This window comes from Trachurus trachurus, assembly GCF_905171665.1.
Source record: "Trachurus trachurus genome assembly, chromosome: 8".
Lineage (NCBI taxonomy): Eukaryota > Metazoa > Chordata > Actinopteri > Carangiformes > Carangidae > Trachurus > Trachurus trachurus.
The window spans coordinates 1495156-1521705 of NC_139905.1; the positions used below are offsets into that span (position 1 = coordinate 1495156).

At 46.2% G+C, this 26550-nt stretch overlaps 2 protein-coding genes across 2 annotated transcripts; one reads left to right on the plus strand and one right to left on the minus strand.

Annotated features, from left to right (window-relative positions):
* Window positions 1-336: 336 nt before the first annotated feature.
* On the minus strand, window positions 337-4547 carry LOC310989774 (uncharacterized protein; the record flags this gene model as incomplete). The annotated part of the gene is made up of 4 exons (XM_083976922.1): window positions 4502-4547; window positions 3133-3272; window positions 1111-1273; window positions 337-402 (listed from the first exon to the last, which is right to left on the minus strand). Exons 2-4 carry the CDS (start codon window positions 3189-3191, stop codon window positions 337-339), a joined length of 288 nt encoding a protein of 95 aa, XP_083833048.1. The 5' UTR covers window positions 3192-3272; window positions 4502-4547.
* A 5849-nt stretch (window positions 4548-10396) lies between these two features.
* On the plus strand, window positions 10397-25833 carry LOC310989976 (WAS/WASL-interacting protein family member 2-like). Its single transcript, XM_083977180.1, has 9 exons — window positions 10397-10523; window positions 12119-12220; window positions 13394-13706; window positions 17750-17890; window positions 19672-20319; window positions 21542-21766; window positions 21925-22026; window positions 25148-25184; window positions 25496-25833. The coding sequence occupies exons 2-9, from the start codon at window positions 12152-12154 to the stop codon at window positions 25551-25553; spliced, it is 1593 nt and encodes a 530-aa protein (XP_083833306.1). The 5' UTR covers window positions 10397-10523; window positions 12119-12151; the 3' UTR covers window positions 25554-25833.
* The last annotated feature ends 717 nt before the right edge of the window (window positions 25834-26550 follow it).

Below are 26550 nucleotides of genomic sequence, written 5' to 3' on the forward strand. Positions count from 1 at the left end.
CTCCTCGTCTCCTTCCATCCTTTTCTCCTTCCTTCAGTCTGTGTTTCCCTCCTCATCTCCTCACGTGTACCAGTGTTGTGTTATGTCACGGTGGTGGAGGAGCAGCAGTGCATGCTGGGAGGCCCCGCCCCCTGGTGGACGCTCTGCAGTACTGCAGGCTGCAGCTTTAACTCAGTAACTTTAGGTTTGAATGAAAAAAGGTTTTTTAAAGTAAAAGAGTTTATTTAGACTGTGACACTGACAACGATGACATCACACACACAAAAAAAACACAAACACAAAGAGAGTAAACAACAACAACAGGAAGCAACAGAACGGCGGTGGGTCGGTGGAGCGTCAGAGGAGAGGAGAGCTGCAGAGGAACACCAGCCACTCGGTCAGACGCAGGTCAGGGCGGTGAGGCTGGGGGGGGGGGGGGGCAGAGGGGGCAGAGAAGGAGGAGGGGGGGGGTTAGAGTCTTTCATGTTGTGTTGTTGTGTTGAATATTTCAGGATCTTGAACTTTACTTTGAAAGGCCGTTTGTACAGGAAGTGAAGAACTCCACCAGTGAGTCTAAAGCCTGAAGCTTCCTGTCTCTCTTTTAAAGGGATAGTAGCATTTTTTTTTTAAAGTGGGGTAGATCATACAACCCCACTTTAAAAAAATGCTACTATCCCTTTAACCAGGCCACGTCACCATGGTAACTGATTATTGTACTTCGATGTGGCCGTTAATAAATTAATCTCAGTGTTTTGTCTGTTGTAGTTAACAAGGATCAGAGCTCTGTGTTACAGCTGCTGGACAAACCTCCAAACGACCGAGTTTCTCTTTCAGTTCATCACATCGTAAATGTCTGATGAAGAGGAGGAAGAGGAGGAGTACGTCTTATTATGGGTAGTATTTATGAGAAAGGAGTTCAGTTTTGTCTGATGAGTGAAGTGTTTGTGGAGAGAGAAGAGCTTCTACCAGCGATCTCTAACCCGAACCTGTCAGACTGTTTCACCAAACCACCTGAGAGTTTAGAGAACGTGAAGTGAAACTGCATCAGCTGCTGTGTGTGTGTGTGTGTGTGTGTGTGTGTGTGTGTGTGTGTGTGTGTGTGTGTGTGTGTGTGTGTGTGTGTTGTGTTACCTTCAGTCCAGATGTGTCCACATGTTGTCCGTCCCTGCGGACCGACAGCAGCCGGGCTCGGCCGTTGCCCGGGTAACCCTCCTCCACCTCCAGGTGACAGACCAGCAGCGCCGACTTCAGGTAGATGAGCAGCCGCTGAGCAGGACGCCAGTCGATGGCGAAGCTGCACACACACACACACACACACACACACACACACACACACACACACACACACACACACACACACACACACACACACACACACACACACACACACACACACACACACACACACACACACACTTTTTTTTGTTTTGTTTGTTTTTTTTGTCCTGTCTGTTTTGTTTTATCTGCTTTGTTGATGTTACTTGTTACACAGTTTTTGTCATTAGTCTTTTTTGTTAGGGATTACTTTTTACTTATGTAAAAAACATGGAAACATAATTGTTGACTGTTAATTTCTTCATGTGATCAGTTTCCTTTTAATAAACATATTTGAAACAGAGGAACTCCCGTTGAAGAGAGTCCATTAACTGTTTCCATTAGGGATGCACATTAGAATTTTATTTCTGACCGATAACCGACGCTCGTTAACCGATTATTAACCGTTAACCGATAAGATCAAGACGCCCGCGGCGCACAGCCCAAAAAAAAAAATAATAATAATAATTTGATCGCTCCAATTTTTTTGGTTAGCCGTTAAATACACACGTGCTCTGTGATGGCGGATCAGCGCCAGACGTCACATCCACTGTGTGTGTCTGTCTCAGCTGATCGTTCTCAGATCGTCCAATGTAGAACTGTGTTTATACAAAGTGCAGCCAAACACCAGGCTGAAGGAGCAGCAGAGCTCCTCTGACAGCTCTGTTCAGCTGCAGGAGAGCTGCAGGTGAACAGGCTGGAGAGCAGCGACGTCCTCCTCCTCTTTTTTTTTTTTTTCTCAGCGCAGTTGTTACAGGTGATTCACATCTATGTCCGTGTAGCTACATTTATTGTCTGATCTTCCTTCATGGGGGCTGCTGCACATACTGTCAGTCCTCCTGTGGAACTTTCAGCTGTGAAATATGCAGGGATGCAAACGGGTCAGGACCAAAAAAGAGAGGAATTTCCCGGGGGGGGGGGGGTACATTACAATATCACGGAAAGGCAATTTCCAGTAGTTCAACCCCAACCAAGTATAGAGTGCATATAGATGGACATAGTTTTCAGAAGGTCAACATTTCTATATTAAAAATGCTTTAAAAAAAAAAAACCTTTGCAATATTTCCATTTTGGAGATACTGATTTTTAGGTCTTCACTGAATGTTAGTCATAATTATTAATATTAAAATAAACTGAATAAATAAAGACATGTGATGTTTCATTCAGTGTGTAATGGACATATAGGCCTATATAATGTGTTAGTTTCACTTTAATTGAACACATTCTACATCGTGGAGGTGACGTCTTTCCACTCAGGGCTTCCTTCACCTCTGAAACGGGGCAGAGCTCCGTGGAAACACCTGCCTGACACAGCAACGTAGGGAACCGTGCATGTCCGCGGCGCACAGCTCCACGGCGCACGGGGGGAAAAACGCCTTCGCCGTCGCACCGAATGCACGCGGATACGCGCCGCTTTAATGAGCGTTCATGTCGCGCGTCTACATTGGAGGTACCGGTAGGCTGTTATCAGTATAATCAGTAGCAACCATGAATGAGTTCGCCTCAGTTTCACGTGATTGTCACTGTCAGCCTGTTAGAAAAACATTTTACTGACCCCAGCTGAGACGCTGAGACCCCCCCCCCCCTCCCTCAAAAACTAAAACTCTTCAGATCTCAACGATTCACACAAGTCACCTCATTGGTCATGAAAAAAGCGAGTTTCGCTTTTCGGCGCGCTGTTTGCATCCATGAATATGACTGAAGAGGCAATGAAAATGATGAAAATAAATAAATAACCGACAGTATTAATGGGTCAGAGTTCTTGTTATGGGTTAACAGTTAAAGGGTTAAAGGGTTAATCATGTGCCCCCCCCGTCTCCATCCCAGTCGTCCTCTCACCTGGAGCGGAGGCTCTGGATCTCCGTCAGCAGCTCGGCCTGACCCACGTAGCCCTGCATCACCTCCAGCAGCGCCGCGCTCAGCTCAGCTCGCCGGCCACGCCCACAGCCGTCGTCAAGGCCGATGGCGCCCTCGCTCACCTGCACACACACAGTTATACACACAGAGTCATACACACACACACACACACACACACACACAGTCAGGATAATGGATCGGATTAAATCTTGAAAACATGTTGTTTCAAAACCAAAAACGGATTCTGAGTTCGGATCAGATCACGTGTGTGTTGTATAGGGGTGGGCAAAAATATCGATATGGCAATATATCGCAATAATTTATACCGCGATACGATATCGATATTCAATATTTAAATATCGATTTTTTTTTTCAAAAAAAAAAAAAAAAAAATTCAATTTTTTTTTCAAATAATAAATCATGTTTCAGACCTAAATCCAATTGAAATATGTTGTTGTAACTTGCACTTGTATAAAATGGCATGGATAATTTGAATTACATTGTTTTGACTCAGTTTGTCCCATGAATTATCACTATCGTCTGATGTACATACAACTCGGATTTTAAAGCAGAAGTGAGTGGTCCGGTCGTTTTGGCTAATGCTGCGTTCCAGGCAGGCTTTTGAAATCATAAATTACAGCTTCAAGTCACAACTTACGACTTTGTAGCGTTCCAGGCAACCCACTCGTGTTTCTCCGACCTGTTTTACCGGTGAAAGTCACTATAACGGCCACTCGTAACTTCTGACCCGTGAACTCGTACCAGATCAAACTGGTACGACTTCACAGGTCGGAAAAATACGAGTTTCCTTGAACGCACCATAACAGTCCTCGTCGCTACGTCACCACATTCACGGCGTTCCTTGGCTGCACACACAGCCCTGCATGCCGTTCTCTCTCCTCATTGGATAAAAACTGTAGGATACGATAAATGTTTTCTCTTCGGCTCAGAGCAGAGCAGAGGGACTGACAGACCCGTGTTTCAGACCAAACACTCTATGTAAGTGATTGCTGTCGGAAGATACAACTATTTAAGACTTATATTAACACAAATATATCACTCACTTCTGCTTTAAGATGCATAATGCCTTTTACATTTTTCAGTGAACTATGTAGAATATCGTAGAATATCGCAATATATCGCGATATATCGCAAAATTTGGATATCGCAATATCGTATCGTATCGTGACTCAAGTATCGTGATGCGTATCGTATCGTGAGGTCCTTGGCAATACCCACCCCTAGTGTTGTATATATGGAAAATTGTGTATTGTTGATTTGTACGGTGAATTCTCTGAACCAAAGTGGAATAAATAATAATAATAATAAAAAAGAGCGACAGGTGAGCTACCTGCAGTGTGAAGTGGTCGTCATGGCTCCAGGCGACCGACAGCCTCAGCGGCTCCAGCTCATTGGCTGAGGGCTGGGAGGGGAGGCGTGGCCTGAGCTCCACGCTGAGCTCTGATTGGCTGAAGGAGAGCAGCTTGACCTGCATGACGCTCTGCGCCGCGGCAAAGGACGCCTGCAGCCTGGCGGGAGGAGGAGGGGGCGGAGTTACACACCGGCCGACCAATCACATCGCTCCGTCTGAACACAGGTCACATGATCGATGACACTCACTCGTCTCTGATTCGCTGCCGGCCGAGCAGCTGCTGAAGCTCCGCCTCCGACTCCGCCCACAGCTGGACCAGCTGGCGGTCGCACGACTGCAATGCATTATGGGCCGTGAGCACAGACTCCTCCAGATGGTGGTGCAGCTGCTTCTGAGGAGACAAGGAGACAAGGAGATGAGGAGACAAGGAGACAAGGAGACAAGGAGACAAGGAGATGAGGAGACAAGGAGATGAGGAGACAAGGAGATGAGGAGACAAGGAGACAAGGAGATGAGGAGACAAGGAGATGAGGAGACAAGGAGACGAGGAGACGAGGAGACAAGGAGATGAGGAGATGAGGGGATGAGGAGATGATGAGTGAGTGGACCAGAACCACAGCAGCTGAAATGCATCCTGGGAGTTGTAGTTCAGGTTTCATGTCCACGAAAATTATGAGGAAATATCGTGTGTGTGTGTGTGTGTGTGTGTGTGTGTGTGTGTGTGTGTGTGTGTGTGTGTGTGTGTGTCACCTTGCTGGTCAGCTGTTGCAGCAGCTGTGTGAGTGTGTGTGTGTGTGTGGTGTGTGTGTGTGTGTGTGTGTGTGTGTGTGTGTGTGTGTGTGTGTGTGTCACCTTGCTGGTCAGCTGTTGCAGCAGCTGTGTGGTGTGTGTGTGTGTGAGTGTGTGTGTGTGTGTCACCTTGCTGGTCAGCTGTTGCAGCAGCTGTGTGAGTGTGTGTGTGTGTGTGTGTGTGTCACCTTGCTGGTCAGCTGTTGCAGCAGCTGTGTGGTGTGTGTGTGTGTGAGTGTGTGTGTGTGTGTCACCTTGCTGGTCAGCTGTTGCAGCAGCTGTGTGAGTGTGTGTGTGTGTGTGTGTGTGTCACCTTGCTGGCCAGCTGTTGCAGCAGCTGTGTGAGTGTGTGTGTGTGTGTGTGTGTGTCACCTTGCTGGTCAGCTGTTGCAGCAGCTGTGTGTGTGTGTGTGTGTGTGTCACCTTGCTGGTCAGCTGTTGCAGCAGCTGTGTGTGTGTGTGTGTGTGTGTGTGTGTCACCTTGCTGGTCAGCTGTTGCAGCAGCTGTGTGTGTGTGTGTGTGTGTGTCACCTTGCTGGTCAGCTGTTGCAGCAGCTGTGTGAGTGTGTGTGTGTGTGTGTGTGTGTGTCACCTTGCTGGTCAGCTGTTGCAGCAGCTGTGTGAGTGTGTGTGTGTGTGTGTGTGTGTGTCACCTTGCTGGTCAGCTGTTGCAGCAGCTGTGTGAGTGTGTGTCTTCTCTCTTGGACCCGTTGGACTCGGTCCTGCAGCGACTGCAGCAGCGTCTCAGTCTCCTCCAGCTCACAGCGGCTGCTGCTCGACTTCAGAGCCTTCCAGCGGGACCTGGCCCCGCCCGCTGACACACACACACACACACACACACACACACACACACACACACACACACACACACACACACACACACACACACACACAGACAGAGAGACAGTCACACACAGATTACAGTATTTCTGTTATTAATGTGTTTTATCCACCACTTTATTTTCCCATGATCCATTGCGTCACCACAACGTTAGTCGGTTTTAGTAGCATTCTAGCGAGCGGCTAACTGGTAGCGTTAGCCACCGGTTCTAGCGAGCGGCTAACTGGTAGCGTTAGCCACCAGTTCTAGCGAGCGGCTAACTGGTAGCGTTAGCCACCAGTTCTAGCGAGCGGCTAACTGGTAGCGTTAGCCACCAGTTCTAGCGAGCGGCTAACTGGTAGTTAAGTCTTGTTAAGTCTATAAAACGAATTATTGAACAAACATTACTATTTCTGTGTGCGTTTTTGTAACTAGTCATGGTTATCGTAGTTGTTAGCTTTGCTGCTGCTGACAGCTAACAGCAGCAGCTAAGCTAACATCAGGACGTCAGCTGTTAAAACCCTCCCGTTGTGGGACACGACATGAAACTACTCCAGTTAGCTCAGTCATGTTGGAACTAGGATATCCGCTGGAAAAAATATTTTTTTCATGGGCCGTTTATTGAGTTATTGTTTATTGACACTGCTAACGGCTAACAGCTAACGGTTAGCCCAGCTAATCTAAAATGTTTGTTCAACAATTAGTTTTATAGACTTCATAAACATCAGAGTAGTCACAACGGTGATATAGTGACGTGAAAATGTGACATAAAGCTAAAACCTCGTCCGTGTTGTTCTCATTAAAATGAGGTGATGATTATAAATAAAGTCATCACAGCCGATGTCTATCAACCAGTCTATGCTATCAACAATACAGTAACGGTGGAATGGAGCGTCATGGCGACACCCAGCGTCATTCTCCGGAAAGTGGTGGATAGAAAATATTTGAAAATCTACAGTGTGTAGTTCACGTACGGGTTTGTATGTCGAGTCTTATCCTGTGTTGTGTTGAGAGTGTGTCGTGTTGAGTGTGTACCTGGCTGGGGGGGGCAGGGCCGTGTCATCAGTTGCTGGGCAGACTCCAGACCCTCCAGCAGAGACATCATAGAGTCCAGGACGAACAGCTGACGCCACAAAACCTTCTGGACACGACGACGGTCCTGCAGCGCGCACACACACACACACACAGTTAGATTTATACACGTTACATTTTCTGTTAAAAAACAGGTAATTGTATCAAATGTCACTGAACATTAAAGGAACATTGTGTAGGAATTCCTCCATCCAGCGTTGTGGTTGTAGATCTCAAGCAATTCAATTATATTTTTCATGCTGCATTCACGTGAAATTGGGCAGACGGCAGACGGACGACAGCCGCTGCACGTGACAATATGTTGTCATGGCGATGTGGTATTGTTTTACCGTCTTTCTCTGGACTTCTGTGACTAAAATGACATCTGGTTTGTTAGCGACGGCCGTCTGCCCGACTGCAGGTGAATGCAGCATCAGTGTAACGCTCCATTCCTCCTCACTGCGTTACCGCGGTGACTGAGCCGACAGCTCCGGTGTCTCCGCTGAGTTTCCGTGGTTACCGTTACCGTCACGCTGCCACTGAAGGTAAAAACATGGCGACACCACAACATGGCAGCAGCACCGAGCTTACCCGCTCCATGGAGATATGAATGATATGAACGGCTCATTCAGAGCTGAAAGGAACACTTCACTTTGTTGATGGGGGTACTTATTGATGAATGAAAAACAGAGTTTTGAACCAAATAATCGATTTTCCTGAATAGAGAACAGGAGAAGTTACACAATGTCCCTTTAAAGGACAGTTCCAGTCAAATTCAACCTGGGCTCTAGTTTATAATATTTTAGCTCTAACAGACTGTTTCTATGTAAATGGGACTACAGATGGAAATGAGCATCTCTGCTACAACACGACATAACTTGTATGTTCATCGATGTGCACTGTCTCATCTAAATAGTGTCAACAGGAAGAACCGAGGTTCAGAGACTCCACAACCAGACCCAGACCCAGACCCAGACCCAAAGCTGCCAGAGAGACTTTGTATTCCAGTCCAGTGGTTCTGGTTCTGGTCTCTCTGCTCACCGTCAGGAACTGGACCATCCTGGCTGCTTCAGCTTCAGAGTCTGGCTGCTCCGCTTCTCCCAGAGGGTCCAACAGGACCGGGTCACAGCGCTGCAGCAGCCTGACACACACACAGAGAGACACAGAGAAAAAAAACACACACACAGAGAGAGAGACACACACACACACACACACACACACACACACACACACACACACACACACACACACACACACACACACACAGAGACAGAGAGAGACACACAAAGAGACACTGAATATGAATTGCAATGTTGTGGTGCATATGTAAATATTGTGAAAAATGCTTTGGCAAAAACAAATCTCTATTCATGCCAATAAAGCAAATTGAATTGAACTGAACTGATTGACACACACACACACACACACACACACACACACACACACACACACACACACACACACACACACACACACACACACACACACACACACACACACACACACACACACACAGAGCTTCGTTACCACAACAACAACATTAGCTCCGTTAGCTGTTAGCTCTGTTAGCCGTTAGCCGCTAACTAACTCTCATGTTTTCGCTGTTTTTCCGTGACTAACTGGACGCGGGGAAGTTGTATGTGAACGTCAACCTTCTTCCTGTGACCAGAGCGGATCAATAACCTGCTGGTTTAACGTCTAATGTCACTGATTATTAGTATTATTTATCAGACTTACGCTCGGACTTCAGCCATCTCTGTTTCTCTCTTCTCTGTTTTTCAAACTCCCGCCGCGAAGCCTCTGATTGGTCGAGGGAGCGGCCCACAGTGACGTCACAGCGCGGCTTCCTCTTGTTTCATTGGCCGTTGATCCAGAAGCCTGCACGTGCGGCAGCGCCGCCCGGTGGACAGAGACAGTGACGTCGTTTACGTAAAACAGGATTGTGTGAGGACATTGTGTGATATATTCTGATTATGATAAAAAAAAATTAAAAAAAAACATCCCAATTTTACATTTAAATTTACATTTGTTAATTGTTTTATCTAAATTTTACATACACAGATCTACATGTTCTGGTAAGAAGCCAAACTTCCTGGACCTGTCTGCATGTTGGTCAGTATTTCTCCTCCCTCTGTGACTGTGAAAATAAAAAAGCTGTTAAAACGTATGAACTCTGAAAGCTTTACAAAATATTTATGTTTATGTTTTTTCTGTTTTTTCTGTCAACCCCTGGCGTATTTATGATGGTTTGATTGTGTATTAATGTTGTATACACTCATTTAATCTCTAACTGTATTCAGTCTTGTGTATGCTCTTGTTGTCAACATAGACTGGTTGTCAATAAAGATGTGTTAAAAAACAACAACATTGTGTGATATATTACACACACACATACACACAGACAAACAATATACATGTACACGGTAGGGTGTTAGCATTTTAACACAATCACATAAGAGGTTTGTAGTAGATTTTGTAGCTTTTCTGTCTTTCATATTGTGCAGTGTTTACATGTAATATCAGCTTCTATTTTGAATTCATGAAAACTTGTTGGGGTCCGTTTACAGTTGTGGATGTAGTATTTACCTTGCAAAATGAAAAGATTCAACAAAAACACTTCCTTCAGCTTTTTTTTATATACATATATATAGACCCTTTCAGAGAGTATAAACAAAGACAGGTGTGGCTCATTAGAAAACGCTCTGGTACACTAAATTGAATGGAGCCTTAATTAGTATCCTTGGTAACACCTGTCTTTGTTTATACTCTCTGAAAGGGTCCATATATATATATATTTTTTTTTAAGTGTAAGCATTATGCCTGTTAAGGTTTCAAAACATTAGAATCAGTAGAAACAGTCAGAGTCAGTGGAAGCAGCTGCAGCAACATACTGTGTACATACATACAAACAATAAACAGACTATAACAAATACACAAAAAATATATACATATATACATAGAAAGGGGTATTAATATTATATTATAGGTATTATTAAATCATATAGTTGTTTGTAATAATTTATAATAATCCAAGGTTTTATAGCTTTTCTGTCTTTCATATTTTGTAGTAGCTGCATATCATATCTGATTTATATTTCATAAAAATGTGGTTTGCAGCTGCAGCTCCTCTCTCCGGTGGTCACGCGCTCCGGTGACGCGCGCAGGTCACGTGCCTCCTGTTTGACTGGAGGAATAAATCTCTGCAGCAGCAGAGCAGCTAACAGTTAGCAGCTAACTGCTAACGGAACCAGAACCAGGACCAGGACACCGACACATCACAGCATGAGCAGCTCACCGACAGAGACCCGGTGACGTGCACAGGTAAGACCCTCACCTGTCCGCGAGGAGGAGGAGGAGGAGGAGGAGGAGGATGAGGATGGTGATGATGATGATGATGCTAACATGATGCTAACATGCTGCTAACATGATGCTAGTCGGGAGCTCCCGCTGCTACAGCCTCACGTTTCTCCTGCAGGTGAAGCTCAGGACAGGTGTCTGCGCGTGCACGTGCGTGTGCATGTGTGTCTGCATGTGTGTGTGTGTGTGTGTCCGGCCAGATGTGCTTGGCTGAGGTAAACATCTGGAGGAGCTAGCAGGGAGCTAGGCCGAGGGGACAGAACAGAGCATCTTTGTTCAGTGTGTGTGGACCAGGTCCTGGTCTGGTTCTGGTCTAACCCGGTCTAACCCGGTCCAGTCCGGTCTAACCCGGTTTAACCCGGTCCAACCCGGTCCAGTCCGGTCCAGATGGAGACATAACGGCTTCATGGTCTGTGGTTGTGATCTCTGTGGTGATGATGATGATGATGATGATGATGTGCTGTAACTGTATGTGAAGCAAACATGATCGCTCACTAATTCCACATGTGTTGAAAGGATGTTAAAGCTGCTCTCTATAGAGCTACTGTAGGCTACAGCTCTGGTGCAGTGGGCTTTATGCACAGCTCCACTACTTCCTTATTTCAGGAAGTAGTGGAGCTACAGGTGCATAAAGCTCATCATAGTAAAGGTAAGATGAGATGAATAAGATCCATGTTGTGTATAATGACGTCCTTCGTATCTTGCTGAAGTTTCCCCGGTGGGAAAGTGCAGCCGTTAGTTTGTGTCCAGTATAATGTCTCCACATTCAATACTTTGTTCAGACATGTTATTTATAAGTTTATGTGCAGACTGTGTCGATCCAAAACTGTAATTCTAACTAATGTTTCTGACTGAGCCAACTCAGAGTGACACAATACACCTCCATGTTCTGGAAACACTGGTCTGAACAACTGAACCGTTCTCAGCCTGTTGTTGTGTGTGTGTGTGTGTGTGTGTGTGGACAGACTGTGTGTTGTTGTTTATGTTTCTCTGTTCATCTGTCTCTTTGTCTGTCTGCCTGGCAGTTATTGGACTTGGAGTCTGTAAAATAAAGATATATATATAAAATAAATAAAAAAACCTCCACAGTCTTCATGTGGCTCAGGTTGAACCAGAACCAGAACTGGTCCGGTCCGGTCCGGTTCGGTTCGGTCTGGATCGTCTCCAGTTCTCACTCCAGTCTCCATAGAGACGTTTGGTCTCTCAAATCTGAGAGAGTGAAAGTAGATTTTACATCTACTTGCTCAGTCTGTGCTATTTATTTTTCATTTAAAGGTCCAGTCTGTAAAAACTGTCAAGGTTTATAGTTAAAACCTGAATCTACTACCATGAATATATTAGTATCAGTGTATAATCACTATAAAATAAAACCTGTCTGTTTGTTTCCGTAGCCTGATTATTATTCATTTATATCTACATAACAACATTTTCTCTGGATCTGCTGATCAATCGACTGATTATTCCATGATGTGTTGTGTGTGTGTGTGTGTGTGTGTGTGTGTGTGTGTGTGTGTGTGTTGTGTGTGTGTGTGTGTGTGTGTGTGTTTCATGTGTTTCAGGTCCAGTGTGTGTGTTCTTTGAGCAGCAGCAGGATGCCCATCCCTCCTCCTCCTCCTCCTCCTCCTCCAGGGGGACCCCCACCCCCCCCCACCTTCAGCCAGGTGACCACACACACACACACACACACACACACACACACACACACACACACACACACACACACACAGTATACACACAAGCTGAGTTGTAAATTGTCCAGCTGTCAAGATTTTGCATTTTTATATGGAACAAAACACCAAAGATGTGTATAAATGTAAATGACATGCTCACAGGTCAAATAAACTAAAATATTAGGGAAAAATGTGAATTTAATTAAAATCTAGGTTTATTTAAATGTCCACACAGTCCAAACAGCAACGTTCTAGTTAAAGCCTTTTTTCTCACTTTTCAGTTTTTTGGTCATAATAGATTAAAATGAACATAACTTTTGATCTGAGAGGGATATCTCAGTTATTCAAACAGTTATGAATGGCTGAAAACTTCTAGTTTATGGAAATACCAAAAAATGAAAATGTAAAAATTCCACCAGAAATACACAACGCCCTACAGGATGTCTTCAAATGTGAAATACCCCTTGAGAGTAAGACTATGTATTTTGGGCACATACTTCAGGAATGGCCAAAAAGAGATAAACATTTAGTGAATATTTTGCTGGTGGCCTGTAAAAAGAGTATTACCAGAAAATGGTTATCACCGGAGAGCCCAACCATAAATATATGGATGGATATCACCATGGACATTTATAAAATGGAAAAGATAACAGCTTTTGTTAATCACAAATTGGAGAAATTTACATCATACTGGGATAACTGGGTCAAATATGTCACGCCTCATAGGCCGGATTTTATTTTAACAAACCAGTAGCTATGATGATGTATGAGAAAGATCACTCCCTACCAGTACATCGTTCTCTTTTTTTTTCTTCTTTTTTTTGTTTTAATTGTTGTTATGGTTGTAAGTTTTTCTTCTCATAACTTGGATATAAACTAAAATACTATAGGATAGTAGTAGGATGCAAGAAGGATGCTCACATGATGTATATGCTGCCAATGTCTGTTTCTGAATGTCAATAAAAAATAAATTACAAAAAAAAAAAAAGTAAGAATCCGACCATGAGAAGGGTTTTCCCAGGCCACCACACAAATAAATAAATACATCAATTATCAATATCAATACAGGATGCAATACATGATGTCCAACACAGCTACAGTGTTAGAGTTTTCACAATAAAAGCCAGTACAGGAAGGTAATGTTTCCCCCCCCCCGCCCCCCAGGCCAACACCAGCCCCCCGAAGCTGAGCGGAGAGGAGGCGCGAGGCCGCGGCGCTCTGCTGTCTGACATCTGTAACGGCGCGCGGCTGAAGAGAGTGTCGGTGGTGAACGACCGCAGCGCGCCGCTGCTCGACAGTAAGACTCAAACCCCAGAGCGCCAAACACCCCCCACAGAGCGCCAAACACCCCCCACAGACCACCCATACATTCGCTTATACCAATACCTACACCAGCAGCAGAGCCCTCCTCACCAGCAGGGGGCGCCGCCACCGGGGGCGTCGCCGCCGGAGCCCAGGACCACGGCCGCCGCTCAGAGTAAGACTCAATCCTTCTCTCCTCCTATTGGCTGAGTGCAGGAGGCCGAGGGGCGGGGCTACACAGCCGCCATGTTCTCCACCGAGCGCTGCAAACGGACACGCGGTCACCGGGCAACGCCGTCGTCACGCTCCTCAGTTTGATGCAGTCATGTGAAGGCGGCGGCTGCTGATTGGATGAAAGAGACCTCGGCTCAGTCGCTGTCACGACTCAGAACAACCTCTGATCCAGGGTCAGATTGGCCTCGTGAACCAGCCGCTCCCGGACAGGCATCATGTCATTTCATTCTGAGGAGAGTCTGGCCTCATCCCCCCTGTAGCGTTTGGCCTGAAACCCTCAGAAGGCCTAAGAGTAGGGGTGGGCGATATGGCAAAAATATCATATCACGGTTTTTGAAAAATAAAATAACGATCTCGATTCTATCACGATCTTAAATCTAAAATTGAAAAACAGACAATTTAGGTCAAAGAGCCTTTCTAAACAAATTTGTATGGGCTCTATGCACAGCTCCACTACTTCCTGAACTTAAGGCAGCTCCTTTATTTCCTGTCTTGCATTATTGGACAAACTGATTAATCCAGGTGTGTCTGAGTAGTCACAATGAGCTGCCTTTAAGAAATTCAGGAAGTAGTGGAGTTGTGCATAGAGCCCATTGAAATAGTTGCAGTTTTGCCAACATGTGCAAGTAAACATACTCTGATAAAATGCACTCTTGCAACATAAAAGGTGCCCCAGACGATCCTACGATCTCTGCACTTTGGCAGATCGTCTACACGCTCTAATCCTTCACGATTTAATATCGTCATATCGCCCAGCCCTACCTAAGAGCCAATCAGCATCGCCGCTGTGACTGACACAGCACGTTGGCCAATCAGGGACCGGCTGGTGCAAAGCCCCGTCACTACACCAACCTGCTGATTGGCTGAAGGGGGTTGTCTGTCAACGCTACTACTCCCCCCCCCCAAACGCTGACGGGGGGATGAGGCGCGACTCTCTGAGATGAATGAGATGTTAACGAGGCTCCGGTCAGATCGCTGTGAGGTCACGATGATGTCACTTCATCATGTGTAATGACCGTCTGTTCTGTCGTCTGTCTGTGGTCTGTCTCTGTCCTTCTGCTGGTCTCTCATCAGTTTCCTGTAGCTCCGGTTTAACCTGGGTTTAAAGGATAATTACCGTTTTTTACAACCTGGACCTTATTTCTAGCATAAAATCCGATCATCTCCTCCCCCAGATAACTTTGGTGTCATTACAAGTGGTTGTGATGAAATGAGCTCCAGCCGAGAGGCGCGTATATCCGTATAATGGAGTCTACAGGGCAGCAGAATGCAGCCTCTAAATAACACATTATCTGCAGAGAAACTCCTTCATTTCACCAAGATTTAGTTGTGATAGGCTAGTGCTATTCCCCTCTGAGTCCGGGGTTAGCTGTTATCAACATCCGGGGTCTGTAGGTTGACCTACTGACCTCTGACCTGGATGATGTCATCTCTGAGCACTGCCCGGTAGGTCAAGCTAACCCCGGACTCAGAGGGGAATAGCACTAGCCTATCAGAACTAAATCTTGGTGAAATGAAGGAGTTTCTCTGCAGATAATGTGTTATTTAGAGGCTGCATTCTGCTGCCCTGTAGACTCCATTATACGGATATACGCGCCTCTCGGCTGGAGCTCATTTCATCACAACCACTTGTAATGACACCAAAGTTATCTGGGGGAGGAAATGATCGGATTTTAGGATAGAAATAAGGACCAGATTGTAAAAAACGGTAATTATCCTTTAACTCAGGTTTAACTCAGGTTTATTTCAGGTTTATTTCAGGTTGAATCTCCAGCATCAAACTGCAGCGTGTGTCTGACGTCAGGTGAGGGGGCGGCTGTGTAGATCAGATCCTGCAGCTTCCTGCACGGCTGCTGAGTCGGCTACGGAGCAAACAGCTGTGATGTCATCCATCCTGTGGGCGGGGCCTCGACCCAGACCGATCACAGCTGCAGCTGATAATCAATCAACCAACCAATCAATCAAATTATTAGTCGTTGAGTCAACGATCCTCTGTTTTCTGTCGTTGTAACTGAATGTGTTTTCAAACCAGACAAAACTTTTGGGAAAGGATCAATAATCAGCTGGTAACCAATCAGCTGCAGCCTCAGTGTTCGTGTCAATAAACAGTCGCCTGTTCTCATCCTGGACCAGAACCAGGACTCTAATGAACAGGCGGGTCCAGCTGTTGTCACGGTGATGTCATCGTCGGTCTCAGTGATGATGTCAGTGATGATGTCAGTGATGATGTCAGAGGCGTGTGCTCCGTAGCCCGTTCATCGTTAAGAACCTCCTCCCTCCATGTTTCCTGATGTTCCAGCTGTTGATGGTCAGGTGACTTCCTGTTCACCTGCAGGGGGGCGGGGCCACAGCTGAGCCCTCCAATCACAGTCCAGTTTTACTCCTGAATGATTCTTGGTTTTCACCGACGCCGGGTTCACACCGGACGCTGAAGCGCCGCGAATAGCCGCGGAACGTAACCCGCTTCCTTACGGCGCCCAAGTTAACCGATGTTGTAGCTCAGACCGGACGCGACGCGCCGCGATCCTCCGCGGCCGGCTCACACCGTGCAGACATCGTTTCGGCGTCTGCTCTATTTCGTGCGCGATTCTTCTTCTTCTGGCAGGAAGTTACACAAAGAAACACGAGAGAATCCGGTCAATTTTCAAAATAAAACCTATTGTCAAAATAAAATACAGAGATTGACAAATACCAGAGTCCAAAGTGTTTGTGTTTATTAATCTAAACAGAGCGAGAGAGAGGAACACACACACACACACCTACACACATACACACACACGGCTGATGGGCGGAAGCGCTTGCGACCGCCGCAGAGAAATCAGCGTCCGGTGTGACCTGGAGGGGCGCGGCCGCTCCGCTTCGCGGCGCTTCAGCGTCCGGTGTGACCTGGAGGGACGCGGCCGCTTCGCTTCGCGGCGCTTCAGCGTCCGGTGTGAACCCGCCGTGATGATCAATAACCAGAGGAAGCAGGAGGTGAAGGTCTCACAGCCTCAGTGCAGTTTTCCATCTCCTCTCTTCTCTCTCTCAGCTTCTCTCTGGAGCTCCAGTAGCAGCAGCAGGTCGGTGTCGGCCAATCAGAGGAGAGGAGGAGGCTCTGAGCCTCTGTTCTGATTGGCTGACTGTTTTATAAAAAACAGAGCAGATTTCAGAGTAAATCACTCAGAGAAACCAAATCCTGCAAAGTTGTTGTTGGATGGATGGTGGGTCCAGGTGGTGAGGGGGCGGGGCTTAGTTGTGACATCACAAAGAGACAGGAAGTCCTGAGGAGCTGTAAACTCAGGTGACAGACCTGTGATGTCATCAACTTGGAGTAAACGACTGACTTCACTTCATCTCACCTCCTCCACGTGTTGCTCGTGTGTGTCACTACCCGATTTGCATCGCTGCCCGATATGTGACAGCTACGTACGGCAACTCCACTTGGACAAACTTAGTTGAAGTGACTGAGGATCACTGCTCTATGTGCGTCGCCAGAGACGCTTTATCTTTTTATTTTAAAAAAACGTTATTACTTTATCAGTGATGTAGATTGAGGGTTGGTTGTGCTGGTCTGGATGTTGATGCTCAGAAAACAGGAACAGAGGCGACTTTTAGTGTTTACTCTCCTCTTTTCTCGCCGGCCTCATCACCATGACAACCACAAACAATCACAACTACCACAACACGGCTGTCTGGTGACGGACGTCCGCGATTTTATTTTATTTTTTAAAAATCATTTTCACAGTACAGTATTTTAAATGTACAGAACTTTAAGCAGACTTCCACTTGTACGCAGATCGGGCAGCGCCCAGATGAAGTTTGTCCCAGTGGAGTTGCCGTAGGCAGCGGTCCAAGATGGCGGTATTGTCACAAATCGGGCAGCGACAGCGTGTCGTGGTCACCTGGTCTCCGTCCGTCCTGTGATGTCATCGTGGTGTTGTCGTGGTGACGCTGTGCTCAGGGGGCGGAGCCTTCTCTCACCTGTCCAATGGTTGTGGTTCCCAGAGCCCAAAGGAGGCGGAGCAGCAGCAGCAGCAGCAGCGGGGGGAGGAGCCAATGGGAGCGGAGCGGCGAGTCCGTCAGGTTCTGCTCCACCAATAGGAGGCCTGTTCCCGGGCGGCGTTCCCAAGCTGCGGCCGGTGGGAGGTGATGACTTCTTCTTCTTCCTCTTCTTCTTCTTCTCTCTGGTTGTGTTCACACCTCACGGCTCAGATCAGATTCAGGCTCAGTTATCCACCTTTTCCCCAACGTCAACAACGTAGCCTGTTTTGCAGGTTTTGCTCTTGCGGTGGAATTTTATGTTTATGTTTCCATGGTTTCGGTAGTCGCGGTAAATGCATCGATTTATTTATTTATTTATTTTTCAATTACAATCTGTAAAACGCATGGATCATCACAGCAGCTTTTAACAGTGGATATCACACAGACTGACATCCGTGTGTTAAAAGCCAGCGTTAATAGATCCATGATGCGTTTACCGCAACTATGACAACGACTGAAAACCATGGAAACGTAAACGTACAATTCCACCAAACCGGCAAAACCGGCTTCTTCCGGTTTTGACCGTAGATGACGTTCGGAAACTTGTGGATAGAACGAATCTCCTTGTTGTTTCCAACTACTTCCTGGTAGAAAACCAGCATGAGAACAATAGTGACGGACGAGAGTTTCACTATATTTATCTAATTTTTCATGTCACTATATCACCGTTTAGACTAATCTGGTGTTTGTAAAGTTTATAAAACCAATGATTGGACAAACATTAGCTATTATTTATGTGTGCACGTTTTTGTAATTAGTCATGGTTATCATAGATTAGCCGGGCTAACGGTTAGCTACCTATGGCCATTTGTAGCAGAAAGTTTCACCTTTCAAATGAGCCACAGTATGTGTTGTTGGTAATAATACAGAATACACTATGGCTCTACAGAAATCGTCAAAAATGGTCTAAATCGCCGGTACACTTGACTAAAACTTTGGAAAGGAGCGCGGCACTCAATGAGTTAATAATCGATTATTGTTTGATTATTTTGTTTGTTAATTTCCTCTCCAGCGAGTTGTTTGAGTTGCTGCTGATGCAACATGCAGACGGTCGAACAGCCAATCAGAGCTGAGCATCTTCGGTAACACTTTACTTGAACAGGTATTCATCAGATTGACATAAAACTGTCATAACCATCAATGAATACTTCTGACAGCTGTTGTTAAGTGTCATTCAGTAAGTTATGTCACTTTTGATGCAAAGTTGACATTGTTTGAGATGTTTTTGTTCTGACAACTTGACATAAAGACAATTTAAACTGTCATAGCAGACCTGATTGCCTTAAACTTTAAAAAGTATGTCAAGTCAAAACAACTTCGCATCAAAAGTGTCATAACTTACCAAATGACACTTAACGACAGCTGTCATAAGGATTCATTGATGTTTATGACAGCTGTTATGTCAATCTGATGAATACCTATTCAAGTAAAGTGTTAGCGAAGATGCTCAGCTCTGATTGGCTGTTCAACCGTCTGTATGTTGCATCAGCAGCGACTCAAACAACTCGCTGGAGAGGAAATAACCAAACAAAATAATCAAACAATAATCGATTATTAAATTAATCATCAACTATTCTGATCATCTAATAATCAGTTTTTTAATTTAAAAAAGCTCCAGATTCTCTGATTGCAGCTTCTTCAATGTGAATATTTCTGGTTTCTTTGTTCCTTTATGACAATAAACTGAGTCTCTCTTTGGTTTGTGGACAAAACAAGACATTTGAGGACGATGTCGTCTGCTGGTTTGAGAAACACTGAACGATGTTTTTAACATTTTATTGAGCAAACAACTAATCGATTAATCATTTAAATAACCGACACATTAACATCTTCTTCTGTTGACGTTTGTTTGTTTGTTTGTTTGTTTGTTTGTTTGTTTGTTTCAGACGGGTCCTCCGGTCGCTCCCCCTCCACCCGGGCCGCGGCGCCCCGCCCCCCCAGCCATCGCCACGACAACGCTGACGCGGAGAGCCCCTCCCCTCAGGCCTCGTCGCCCATGGAGACGAGTCGTTCCCGCCCGTCGCTCCCCTCCCCCTCCTCCCCCGCCCCCCCTCCCCCGCCCGCCGCCTCTCGCCGCGGCAACGCCCCGTCCCCCCCCTCCTCCTACAACAGGGAGAAGCCCCTCCCCCCGACGCCTAGCAACACCCCGCCCCTCCCCTCCAAGCCGCCGCCGTCGCCTGGCAACAGCCGGCGCCCGCCCACCGCGGGGGGAAACCCTGGCTCCGCCCCCTCCCCCTCCTCCTCCTCCTCCTCCTCCCTGGCCCCGCCCCCCCCGCCGTACCGCGTCACCAACGGGCCGACGGGGGGCGGGGGGGGCGAGGCGGCGCCCGACCTGCCGCAGCGCCACAACTCCCTTAGCAACAAGAGGACGGCTCCGTCGCCGGGGGGAGGCCACGCCCCCTCGCCGGGGGGAGGAGGCCACACCCCCACCAGAGGGCCGGCCCCGCCCCCTCCCCCCGCCTCCCCCACCCCCTCCCAACAGGGCGCCAACAGGCCGCCGCCCCCCGTCAGAGAGGCGCCAGGTAGAGGAGCAGGTGAGGTCTTTACTACTGTGACTGGTGCATCATGGGAAAAAAAGGAGAAAATTTTGATGAAGAGAACGGCTGTACTCGAAACCGCATACTTATACTGCTAGTACGGACTGATTTGACCAAAACGTAGTATGTAGTATGTAGTATGCAAACAAAAGCTAAATCTGCAGTATGTGAAAAGTTCCCGGATGTCGTACTGATTCGGGAAATATCTCCAGTATCTGACCAGTCTACATCGTGTCCTGTATCCCACAGAGCCCCGAGGCAGCGCTGCTCAGGCATACTTTCACCTAGAGACTCCATTTAAACTTTAAACAGTAGACACAAGTCTTGTGTATTGGCGTATTACTCCACGTTTTGATAGGTCATATAGTTTTTGATCAATCCCTGATCAATGACCATGATCATTTTTGGAGAAATTATGAGATTATAATGGGTGTGTATTGCACGGAATGTTCGTGTCAGAGTGGGAGAGATGCCAGAAAAAACTCCAGATTTTTTTCTCTTTTCCCACTCGGCCCGGCCACAATTTACACTCTACACACATAATTTTTTCAGAAAATTGTAGACAAACTTGTTATCTCTCATATCATCTGCTCAAAATATCAGAGAGACTTACAGAATTTACAGAATCAGCCTCTGAGTGCGGCCACGTCTGTCTCTGCTCCTCATTGACTCCAATACATACTCCAGTTCCCATGTTGACAGAGATGGTAAAACCGGCAGTAGCCCCGTGGCCCTTTCAGAATTTCCCCAGAGGAAATTTTCTAGTTGTTATTTTACTATTAGTGGTGGAAGTGCTGGGCGAGCCGACCAGCGTTTCCTTACTTTCGGTTTCGCGGATGCTGCCCGACAAGTCATGAGAATAATGCCGCCGAATCGCCTTTTATGGTCGGAACTATCTGTATTGATCTCCTGTATTGATCTGTATTGACCCGTATTGATTTGTATTGATCTCTATTGATCTGTATTGATCACTATTGATCTGTATTGATCTCTATTGATCTCTATTGATTTCTATTGATCTCCTGTATTGATCTCTATCAATCTCTATTGATCTGTATTGATCTCTATTGATTTCTATTGATCTCCTGTATTGATCTCTATTGATCTGTATTGATCTCTATTGATTTCTATTGATCTCCTGTATTGATCCGTATTGATCTCTATTGATCCGTATTGATCTGTATTGATCTGTATTGATCTCCTGTATTGATCTCCTCAGCTCCTCCTGTTCCGGTCCAGTCGACGTCGTCGAGGGCGGGCGGCAGAGAGGCTCCGCCCCCTCCCCCCTACAGGACTCATGGTAGCCCCTCCCTCTCCTCCGACCCCCCCAGCAGAGGGAAGCCCCCTCCCCCGCCCACCCGCACCCCGGCTGCCCCGCCCCCGCCCCCTCCTCCCCTCCGCAACGGACACTCCTCCTCCTCCTCCATCCCTCGCTCCTTCGTCGGTGAGTCGTCGTCTCTCCGTCCTGTGGCTCTTCCTCCTCCTCCTCTTCCTCTCCCTGCTCTCCGTTCTCTCACCTCTGACCCCTGACCCCTGACCTTTAACCTTTGACCTCTGACCTTTGACCTCTGACCTGATGTGTGTGTGTTGTTTCTTCTCCAGACGACTTTGAGTCCAAATACTCGTTTCATCCTCTGGACGATTTCCCTCCTCCAGACGAGTACAGACACTTCGCTAAGATCTACCCCAGCAAGGCCAACAGAGGTGACACACACACACACACACACACACACACACACACACACACACACACACACACACACACACACACACACACACACACACACACACACACACACACACACAGAGATTAGAGTATAATGCAGTAGAATTAGAATACAGTACAGTAGTCTGTAGTCTATATACAGTAGAATATAATAGAGAACAGTAGAATATAATACATTATACAACAATTAGTTCTGACGGAGTAATTTGATTGGACAAGTTCCATAGTGCTGATATTCAGTACAACAGCACTGGGACTTTTTACAGACAGTATCACTCCGCCAGGCTCCCCATACCGGAGCTGCTCCATCTCTCTGCTGCTGCTACAGTTATAAACTGACCTGAACATTAAAACCTGGACCTGACCTGGTCCGTCTAAGTGGAGATAATTCTCAGCCTGAAAAAAAAAAATCGCCGCGGGGGCAACTACGTTTTGACGGTGATGTGTTTTGATATTAGCGTTAGCTGTTGTTAGCCACGTAGCTCAGCTACTTAGCTTCAGCTGTGTTTATATTGATTACATAGATGATAAACAAATGTAATACAGTATCGATAACGTCTCTGTGTCTTCATGCTGGTCCTGTTGCTGCGGTGCTAATCAGACACGGGCTCAGAACCATAGATATATAAACGTAGATGCCGCGTTCTATATCTGGCGATACGTCAGCGGGGCCGCCATATTGTGCAGGACACAGAACGTCTAAAGCCTGTGAGTGTGAATATTCTCATTTGTCCAGGTCATTTGTCCAGGTCCAAGAGGCTTCATCAGTCAGCTGCGTACATGAACTGATGAAGCCTCTTGGATGAGAGGTGAAACGTCTTCCTAGACAAAATAACCAAGTCCAGTTGCGTTTGATTTAAATTTATTTGGGAATATCTACAGGTCTACAGCTCTAGGTCACTTAATTGTTAGACTACACTACAGTTTGGTCATTTCAATTTGCGTGTCTGTGTGTTTTCCTTTTTTATTTTTTATATAATATTAATTTATATGCGGATCAAGAGTGAGCGAGTGAGCAAGCGCGAGAGAAACAGCAGATGCGCACCAGATGCAGATGCAGGTTAGATGTTGATTTTGTATAGGGACTTTGTTGCACCCATATCACCGTGGTTCGTCTCCTACAGTCTATGGGTGCGTCTTGAAATCCCTCTTTGTCCAAAGCGGGAGATGACAGAAAGAGTCTGAGAACTACTTAATTGAAGCTACATTGTTGCGAGTTGGCTCCGGCGTACAGGAAGCCCTGCGCCGTGTACACTGTTTCAGCCATAGACATATATACATAGACGCCGCATCGGCTGTGGAGCGACGTGCCTACGCGCCGCCATATTGGAACAGGACTAACAGAGGCAGCAGTGCATGCAGCTATGGGGAAAAGAGGAACTCCTCAACCTCTAATTCGCTGAATTTTGGACCGATTTCCAAACGGTTTGATTTGTTAAAAACGTCAGACATGTAGGTATGATACAGGATGCTTGGATATTTTGAAAATGCTGGTTTTACAAATTCTATGTTATCAGCAGACAAGCTTCGGAAAATATACCAGACTTCGGTGCCGCATATGGATGTGTTAATAAGGGGAACATAAAAAAACAGATCTTGTAGAATATTTTCAGAGGTCAGATGTAAGTTAAGGATAATTGTGAGCAGGTTGTTATAGTGAAATAAACCCAGGACGGACAGAACCCTCAGCTCCGAGTCCAGGTTCCATTCATAATAACCAGCTCACTACATCATCCTGCCTGTTACACAGCTGCTTACTGGTGAAATAACTCATTTGAGACAAAATGTTGGTTAAAATGCGACGTTATTAATCTATAAATTACCTCTGAAAAAGAAAACTACCGGCACGGTTTAACAAGCGGCGTCCCTAGCAACGGCCCGGTTACGTGGTGCTGGTGCTGCGGATGATGAGGGGCAGCTGTCTGCTGCCTGTGTTGTGTGTTGTGTCCCGAGAGCAGCCCACGTGAATTTGTTGCCGTCGTCAGTATCGGTACCGGTACAAAACAATTATCGTTGCTGGTGCCGAGCAAAGTGTGTTTTGTGTGTTGTCAGAGCTCTGGAGGGGAGGCTGGCTGGCTGCAGCACGAGGCACTAATAATAATAGCCTATAATATAATAATATATACCCTTAAAAACTCCTTAAATAAAGACCTGATCTACATATTTATCATGTCTGACATTTGTTACAAACAAACCCCGTGAAAATAGCTTGACAGTTGAGCGAATTATGATGACTTTTACATCAGACCTCTATGGAAGTAATGCACTGTAGGAGTGAGTAGGCCTGTTCCAAGATGGCCGCCCTGTAGGCACGTCGCTCTAGTGGGAGGCAGCAGTCAATGCGGCGTCTATGTATATATGTCTATGGTTTCAGCTGCTTCTAGGATAATGTAGTTAACGTCCCCAGCGTAAATGACGCCTGTGAATAGATTTAATCAAAATCTGGGGTTACAACCATGGTTACAACGTTTAGAACGGCAGTCCTTTAGAATTTATGCCCTGCACAACATGGCGGCCAGCAGACGCATGGTGGCGCTGTTCGGCAGTATGGAACGCGGCATCTATGTTTCTATATCTATGCTCAGAACCAGAACCAGCACTGGAAGCAGCTCGGTGGAAAAGCTTGTAGCTCGTAGCAAGCTAGTATGAAATGTTTATGTGTTGCCACTTGCCTGGCAACAGCCTTGTCTCCCTTCCAGTTGCGGAACTATTTCTGTTGGCGGAGCTAAATAAATGATTAGATAAACAAAGTAATCATAATCTCTTGCAGCTTATTACTGTTAACTAATAAAATGCACTCGTAGCTGTTAAAAGCAATTGATATTGATAAAAGCAACATCACACTCGAGGTCGTGCTGTTGTACTGTATATCAGCACGGTGGGATTATCTACGACCCAATCACACCCGTGCTGATAAACAGAACAACAACACGACCTCTGTGTGATGTTGCTTAAGTAGAATACAGTACAGTAGTATAATACAGTACGGTACAGTACAGTAGTATAATACAGTATAGTAGTATAATACAGTATAGTATAGTAGAGTGTGAAGCTGCAGAGAAACGTGTTGTTGAGTAACAGTTGTTTGTTGTGTTCCAGTGATGAGAGGAGCTCCTCCTCTTCCTCCTGTCGGCAGGTGAACTACAGCTGGAACACACACACACACACACACACACACACACACACACACACACACACACACACACACACACACACACACACACACACACACACACACACACACACACACACACAGACACTCACACACACACACACACACACACACACACACACTCACACACACACACACATCCAGCATCATCATCCCTGCCTTCTCCATCACCGCCTCTCTGCGCTTGTGGCTGATTGGCTGACGGTCGGCATGACGACGGACGAACCGACCAATCGTGTTTGAGGACGACGGAGCTTCTTCTTCTTCTTCTGCAGCTCCTCTCTAGTTTCTGCACTGGCACTTTCTGTTTGTGAGAAGAAGAAGAAGAGCTGACGGACCAGAGACGAGCCCCCCCCCTCTCCTCTTTATTAGCATGGACCTGCTTTGTGCTAAGCTAGGCTAGGCTAGGCTAGGCTAGGCTAACCCTTACCCACACTGAACATCTAACACTGAAAGAGAAACTTGTAAATATGTTGAACTGGTCCTTTAATGTTCAGAGGAAACATTGATCCCTGGATCCTGGACCGATCCAGATCACCGGTGGAGTGAAGCGACGTGATGAAGGATCTTCAGGATGGAAGCAGCTGTAGTTTTATGTTGATACTTAAAGGGAAACGCCAACATTTTTTTTTTTTGTGTCTTGCCTCACTCCCGAGTCCATGAGCAGCTGATAGACACCATCCTTTCCACTGTGCGTGCAGTAACAAGGGAGATAGAGCCGTATCGCCCGTAATTAGCTTAGCTCAAACGCTGGAAGTGTATGGGTAGTGTTAGCCTGCCTCCACCTAAAGTCACTAATTAGCTGCTTTGAGGCACTTTCCCCAAAGACAGTCCGTGTACGAGGAATAGTATACATTATCAATCTATCGTGCCTGAGACTACAGCTTCTGGTGTTAGCCTGGTGTTAGCCTGCCTCCACCTAAAGTCGCTAATTAGCTTAGCTCAAACACTGGAAGTGTATAGACCGTTTCAGAGAGTATAAACAAATACAGGTGTTACCAAGGATACTAATTAAGGCTCCATTCAATTTAGTGTACCAGAGCGTTTTCTAATGAGCCACACCTGTCTTTGTTTATACTCACTGAAAGGGTCTATAGGTAGTGTTAGCCTGCCTCCACCTAAAGTCGTTAATTAGCTTAGCTCAAACACTGGAAGTGTATGGGTAGTGTTAGCCTGCCTCCACCTAAAGTCGCTAATTAGCTTAGCTCAAACACTGGAAGTGTATAGGTAGTGTTAGCCTTCCTCCTACCTAAAGTCGCTAATTAGCTTAGCTCAAACACTGGAAGTGTATAGGTAGTGTTAGCCTGCCTCCACCTAAAGTCATCAGAGA